The 7,500-nt window shown below is 40.3% G+C and overlaps 2 protein-coding genes across 2 annotated transcripts in view; both read left to right on the forward strand.

Moving 5' to 3' along the window:
* Positions 1–7,477, forward strand: part of LOC119576033 (calcium-activated potassium channel slowpoke-like) — a 9,082-nt gene extending 1,605 nt beyond the window's left edge. The window contains 13 exon segments of the mRNA XM_037923561.1: positions 74–186; positions 293–448; positions 2,292–2,374; positions 2,500–2,539; positions 2,696–2,795; positions 2,920–3,144; positions 3,404–3,413; positions 3,416–3,574; positions 3,694–3,851; positions 3,992–4,074; positions 4,209–4,340; positions 6,730–6,844; positions 7,241–7,477. Of these exon segments, the coding sequence (XP_037779489.1) occupies positions 74–186; positions 293–448; positions 2,292–2,374; positions 2,500–2,539; positions 2,696–2,795; positions 2,920–3,144; positions 3,404–3,413; positions 3,416–3,574; positions 3,694–3,851; positions 3,992–4,074; positions 4,209–4,340; positions 6,730–6,844; positions 7,241–7,369 (1,503 nt within the window). The 3' untranslated portion in view covers positions 7,370–7,477.
* Positions 1–7,500, forward strand: part of LOC119576034 — an 11,501-nt gene that overhangs the window by 3,425 nt on the left and 576 nt on the right. The gene's annotated exons all lie outside the window — the stretch shown is intronic.

The raw sequence follows: 7,500 nt of genomic DNA on the forward strand, positions 1-7,500 counted from the left end.
CCTAAGGGCTATTGATACATTGGGTTAGCAAAGTTTGAAACTTGTGTCACTTAACTGAATGCTGTATTTTCAGCAGACCCATGACATGATATGGGAGAAAGAGTACAACTCTGGAAGAAGCTCCCTTATCTCCACTGTTTGTTTGTCAGAGTCTTTCGAAAACATGACTTTGCATGAGGCTGTTCAGTAAGTATTATTTAGAATTGATAATGTTTTATCTATGTAATGGACACTGATATAATAAAATAAGACACAAGTATATCTTATTTTCACATTTTTTAACTCTCAACAGAGTATGCCACAAGAAGTTGAGGCTCATCCTTTTAGGGATCAGAACTCATGAGTCAAGTGGTAGTATGATCATCATGTATCCCAGCAATCCATCTCTAGTAATACCAGAAAGTACTATGGGATACTTTTGCACTCGGGGAATAGAGAATCTTCAAAGGTTGGTACTTCTCTCCCTCCTTTTCTTTCTCGCTTTCTCCTCTCTCTTTTTCTTTTGCTTTTTATTATAGTATGTTAATGAGACTATCATGTGGATGATTATGGATATCTCAATTCTATTTTTTTCTGGCTAAAGACTATAAGCTATCTTAAGAGCCTAACCAGACTTGTTTCATAATAGACATAAATATATATAGTACTTTAATTGGGTCTTGATAGAAGTTTGTTTACATAGATCTCAAGACTATATATATTATACATAAATATTAGTTAGTTTTGATGAAACTGTAAATTAATATAAACTAGTATAAATGTCCCTCTTAATTATTTATCCTGCATCATGGTACAGCTGGTGAGTAGCATTCCTTCATTAATTTTAATGTTGCATGTACTATGTTGTACAGGATGACGTGGTGGTTGCAGATGAGACATTTTTTATGGCAGTTGCATTTTAAGCCGTCCTGAACCCTCCAACATTCATGTTGTGCTGGAGACTTTGTAGACTCCATCTTGAATAATTTTCTTTGCTCATGACGGGATCTTGTCAAGAAGGGTGCGTGACTCTTGGCTGCACCTGCCCAAGCAAAAATTTCCAGAAATTCTCCAGAGTGGATCTGAGCCTTGTACAAGGTTTCCCTCCCTCTAGCATTAAAAAGCCACACCATTCTTCTTAGTGAAGTTTCCTGAGTGCTTTCCTCACAGTATTTTCTTTGAGTTTGAAAGGTCAGCTTTTTGTTGTATGTGATGCCAAGGACCTGCCACCTACCCACACTACAAGTCTGCCATTTATTGTTTCAGTAACTAGTATCGTTTTTCTGCTGTAACTAGCAGATATTGTCAAGTCTGGAAAGACTTCTGTTTCAGGTAGGAGATTTAGCAGGTCACTCATATTAATGTATTTGGTACTGTCAGTGCCAAGTACAAGTAGTTTCTCTGTGCCACATATGGCTGAATGCTCCCTCTGTGCTTGACGGTACCACACTGGCACTGTGGCTTTTGCCTAGTTCTGCACTCCTGACAGATGTCATAAGCAAGTGGAGGTTAGAAGCTGAGTGTTCCTTCTGGAATCCATACTGGCAGCGGCATCGCAGGTGGTGTTTCTGTAGGTGTTACGTGAGTTGCATACTTAATATCTTCCCCGGTATTTCACAAATGATAGACTAAATGACACTGATAGTTCCTGACTTCTGCTTTACTTGATTTCTTGTGAATTGGAACATTACTTGTTCTCCATTTTAGTGGCCACTTTATTAGGCTGATGAAAACTGTTATTAAATAATGTGGCAAGTGGCTGAGATCATTCGTCATCACATCTGTGGAGCACGCATGGACTTGGGTCATCTCGACCTACAACTTTTGTTTCCTTGAGGTCCCTTTAGCAATCGCGATACTTCTGGACTTAATGTTCAGGATGGTTAATTTCTCCATTATTAGTGCAGAAAGTGTTGGTGGTCAACAATGAGGGTCAGGTACTTGCATCTTCTGAGCAGTGTTTTACTAGTGCCTCTGTACTGAGGCACTCTCTCTCTCCCTCTCCTCTCTCTCTCCCCTCCTCTCTCCCTCTCCTCTCTCTCTCTCTCTCTCTCTCTCTCTCTCCTCTCTCTCTCTCTCTCTCTCTCTCTCTCTCTCTCTCTTACTCTTTCTTCCTCGCCGAATGTGTCTCATTCTCCCTTCCTCCCTTTTTTTAACAATAGAGTAAATTTATTTGGTTACGGTAGAAGGTGAATGTAAATGAATTTTAGCATTTATTCTCTCCATAACTTTTTTTTGAAGTTCATTTTTCTTTTTTATTGCAAAAGTTCCAAGGACTCCCAAATGCTTTTTCTTATTTTCTTTCTATTCAGAGCTTCCATATATTGTTCTTTGTGCCACGGCAGTCAGGATGAGGAAGGGCTGTTCGATGGCCCTTGCAAATGTTATGAGAATGGTAAGTATTTGTGCATCAATATTTCCAGTTTTGGTTATGATTATGCAAGTTTGTTGTTAAAAGGGATGTTTCCCATTAAGTAATGTTATTTTTCTATACTCTTTCGCTATCTTTTATCTTTACAGGAAAGAGACAGCCGAATGTTAAGGTCCAGGATTTTAAAAAGTATGTTTTTTCTTCTTCTTCATAGAATTGTTTGGAATAATTTTGATTCGTGCGTTTTTTGTTTTAAAGGACAGTAAATTAAGACGTCAGTTATACTTGATTTTTTTAATTAACTAGAGTACGAATACTTACTAAACTGTCGTATTTTCTCTACAGGACCTCGCGCTGTGCTTCTGATGCTGGACCTGCAAGACAAATGACAGAAGATGAGGATTTTGATGGCTCCTCTGAGAAAGATTTTGCTGAATTCATACTAGTAAGGCCTTAGTTGGTTCTTAATAAGCATATCTATGATTGTGTTTCGTATATCCTGAAGATATTGTTAGTGGTCTGCAATTGATTTGTTTCCACATCCCATTCATTTTTCTCTTTTTGCCAAGACACAAGACGAGCTGAGTTCATTTGATTTGCGCGGCCATGTAGTCGTCTTCATCATAGCCCATAAAGATTCACCAGCCATTGGACTCGAGAACTTATGCCAGCCTCTGAGGTCCTATTGTGTCCAGCCCTCTCACCTTCACAGGATCGTCATCATTGGACCACTCGACTACCTAAGGAAAGAATGGGTCGAGCTACGGAGAATCCCAGAGATTTATTTTTTAGAGGTGAGTAATTCATGGATGCAAAAGTAATGCCTCATGGTTCGCCTTCTGCATCCATTAGATTCACTCTCTTTACTCATACTAGTTCCTGAGTGGAGAGGTCATTCTAGACATATGCATAAAAACATGTGCATCTCATGAGGTTTGTCATTATTCATTAACTTTGAAGTTGCTATGCTTTTTTATTTTTTTTCCATTTTCAAATTGTATGTCTTTGCTGTACTAACTGTGGAGCAAAATAAATTGAAATTATTTTGTGCAGGGTTATCCATGGGCGAAGAAACCCTAGAGGTTGTGAAACTGGCCACTTGCCAGATGTGCGTCCTCCTCAGTGCCGAACCAGAAAAACTGGATTCAAGATTCAACTTTGCATTCGAAATGCTGAAGGTGACTTCGAGTCGGTTAGTCCGCACCAGGAACATGGCGGCTCTGAGTGAGTACAATTGATTCTTCAGGGAAACTGTGATGTTAGACATTATTTTTTAAAAATAATGTTAACCCAGAAGGGAAGGTACATTGATTCTTGTTTTATCATCTAAAACTATTTTACAGTGTATGACCCAATGGACGGACAATGCAACTTCTGTCAGAGGCTTCCTGTTCTAGCTAGCCATATTACTGATGAGCTGATGACACCAGTCAGTGACTCCCTTGCAGTGGCAGTAGGACAGACAATTCCTCCTGCACTCTTTCACTCCTTTGCATATTTGGTAGGGTTCTTTTGAAGTGTCTTCTACAGTAATTTTTTTTCAATATCAGTGGTATATGTGTATTGCTGAATTTTTTATATTTACCTTTCTATTATCTTTTACCCAAAATAAATGTTTATTATTAATTATTTGATTTACAGAACTATGGCAGGTCAGATGTCCTCAGTTTCGCAAGCACACTCATGCAAGGCGGACTATCGCCCAAATCCCTTGTGGAACAAGGGTAAGACAGTGTTCTGTTTTCAGTATTTCTCGATAACGGTAAGATGCAAGTGATATTTCTAATATAACAACTAATATCAAGGAATTGGCAGTTGGTAAGTTCGTATTTTCTCATTGACTGTTTTCTCTCCTCAGTTATGATGAGGTTCAAGTGCAATTACTAGATCCTGTAGATCTGAAGGATGAGGCAATCAACAGCAGAGGAACATATGAAGAAGTCTTTCGCAGTGCCCTGCATAGCAACATGCTATGCCTTGGACTCTACAGGCAAGTCAACTTGAGTGTTTCTGCTGCAATTTATGATATATGAAGGCCTGTAGAGCGTATTCTGACCTGGGCCAGTACAGATTGAAAAGGGTAAAGAGGGTGAGTAAATGGGGTAAGGCAGGAATTAGCCAAAGAGAAAAGGGGCTGTTAGGGGCGATTAGATCAAAAACAGGTTACAGGTCTGTGAGAACGGAAACCGCGAGTATTTCGGTGTAAAAGAGGTATCTTGAAACATACAAGTGATAGGATAAAAATGGGTGTTGGGAGAAGTAGAACAAGACTCGGGAAATGAGACAAAGGATGGGGGGAAGTACCAGGAAAAAGGAGGGTCCGGGAAGGGCACTGTGACAAAATGGAGTTACTTGTGTGTCCATGAGGGAGCAGAAGGAATGACAGGGAAGGAAGGGTGGTTAATTTAAATGGAGCAGGGCGGGGGGTGTTGAGAGGGAGTGGGAGGAAGGGGTGTAGGGGAACAAGATAAGGGGAGGATGGATGTCAGCAGTTGCTTAAAGTGTAGAGGGAATGATAACAGATTGGTGTGTAGATGATGGCTGGCCATGTTTTTGGGGTCGTGATTAGAAAGTCTGAAATGTCTTCATGGGTTGATTGGGGAGGTTTTCCCCTCATAAGAAAAACTTTTCAGAAGAGGGGGCAGACGTCTGAGGTACAGAGGAAGAGGTCGGTGTAGGGGAGGATGTGCTAAAAGATGGGGTGGATCACTAGATTGTCTGTTGTGGTTGGTAGGCGATGAGAGGTAGAGATTGGAGTATCTGGATTTAGAATGGTTAAAGATTTTGACTGAGATAGGGAGGGGGTAGAAGTGGGAACGTAAGGAATAAGAGATACAAAGGGAGATATAGAAACATCTCGGAGAAAAGGGAAATCAATATCAAAACGTTGTTGGCGTGTTTCCTGCCTGGCCTTGTGCGAAGTGAGGCCTAGTTCGAATTTGGGAACTGCTGCCTCAGATTCAAACTTGTAGGTAGGGCAGCTCTTACAAAATACATTGTGGGGCCCACTACAATTGGCACACGTGTGAGAATGTGCAGAGCAATTTGAATGGCCTGTGACCAGGTTAAGCCAAAACGCCAACATTTCTAACATTGATGGGGGAGGGACTGAGAAGGCCTCCCCCAATAACTTCAAAGGGAGGTCATGTCTGCGGATGTAATCTTGGCATTATTGATGTAGGACATTTGGCAGCCTCTGGTAGGCATTAGTTAACGAGGCAGGTAAGCAGGTCGTTTTCATAATCTGAGCATTCTTTGTCGTTGACAGTTCAATCTGTTGGGGAGGTGAAAATAGTTCCCGTACAAGTTAAGAGAAGAGTGAGGTTGGGCAGGAATAGGTGAGGTGAGTCATGGGAGATAATGCATGAGCTTGGGTCTCTGATGTAACTGTAACACAGCATGAGCAGTCAGGAGGACTGCAGAAGGAAACTTTGTGTACTTGTTTTTTTTAGAGGAGGATATTATCAGGGTAAGATGCTGTATGGGGAATCGCAAAAGAAATCAATTCCAGTTGGCTGGGCTTAAAAGAGTATTCAAAAGGTTTATAAAGGTAGGGGTAGCAGAAGTACGAGGACAGGAGGAAGATGAAGTGGTTTTTAGTGAGGTGTTATTGCTGACCATAAGCATGAAGGGGAGTAACATGGGAGGTGGTTGAAAATGAAGAAGAAAGTGGAGGAGGAGATGGAGTGGAGTATGTTGGGAGAAAGATAGGAGTGTTTTCTGAAGGTTGGGTAATGACTTGGGTGGGTGACTTGGAATGGACTCAACTGACAGTAGATGTTGTAAAGAAAGTAATGGTAATTCAGGCTACTGAAATCTGGCATCCCGTTCCCCGTCGGTTAAGGATGTATTCTAACCATAAACCCTGGCGTTTTCGCAGAAGTCAATTTTACAAATGTGTTTAACATATACCTCATGTCATATAATTCATTACTATGGCTAAAGGAGATCAAGTGACTTCTCTTTATTTTATTTTGAAATGTTCCCAGAATATCCTTTTCTGGGGAATTTCAGGTTGGACAACATGAAATTCATATAAAAAACATTATGAATGAGTATCTGTTTTCTTAAAACAAATTTTCTTGGGGGCTGGAAGATAGTTGTCATTTGAGGTGAAAGTGAAAGTGAAAAACATGGTGGCATGGGTGTTTTACTTCAGGTTGGCCCTGCAATAAAATAAACATGGAATTGGGACACATCCAGTAGAAAGTGAGACAGCCAAAGAATACTGGTAATATTGAGGTCATTATACAAATTATACAAATAATAAATGCCTCGAATTCTTGACGTTTTTCTCTAGGAAAAGGAATAAAGGCACATATTTATATCTTTATATATGTATACATTTGTGTGTAACTGACTACTTACTATCTTTACAGAGAACTGGCTGGAAGTTCTGAAGTTCCTCCTTTGAGGTACGTGATAACAAACCCTGAGAAGGACACCGTCATCCACGCGACTGACCTCGTGTTCGTCCTGTGCCGCAAACCGAAGGTAAAAAGTCTGGGATCTTCTCACAGTTCAAATGTAATACTGATAAGTAAGGGCAAGTATCAGCATAGGCATGACGATATTTATTTATAGGGTATTAATATCATCAGTCATATTTGTTATTTTTCTGTCTTCATCTCTGTCATTGTTGATGTTACGTTTATTTGGAATAGCTTTGGTCTTCGGTCTTTTAATTAACCGTCATGACAATAATGATAATCTGTTGATGTCTCGATAACCGTCGTCACATAATCAACAGCTTCTTTAATGCAGTCTTTCTGTTTTGTTTTGTTTTTGTAATATATTATATAAATATGTATACATAACTTTTTTATTCTGTTACGAATTTGAAAATACTAAAAACAATACTACTGACATAAATGAATTGCCCGCATTCAGGTACATCCACCGAGAAGACCGAGTTTGGCCGTCGAAACTCTCGAAATTGATCGTGGTGCCGGAAGCGGTCATAGCAAGCGCAGAGGACAACATTCAACAAGGCCTGGGTCTCAGTGTTGCTTTAGCTAAATTACGTCTAGAGGCAGTGGCCAACCACCATCGGCAATGCGAGTTACTAAATAGTCACCACGCACTTGGTCACCACAAGATCCACCACTTCGGGAAGGAGAATCTGAAGAACCATGTCTTGCGCCACTATC

The sequence above is a fragment of the Penaeus monodon genome, chromosome 8, assembly GCF_015228065.2.
Source record: "Penaeus monodon isolate SGIC_2016 chromosome 8, NSTDA_Pmon_1, whole genome shotgun sequence".
Classification (NCBI taxonomy): Eukaryota; Metazoa; Arthropoda; class Malacostraca; order Decapoda; family Penaeidae; genus Penaeus; species Penaeus monodon.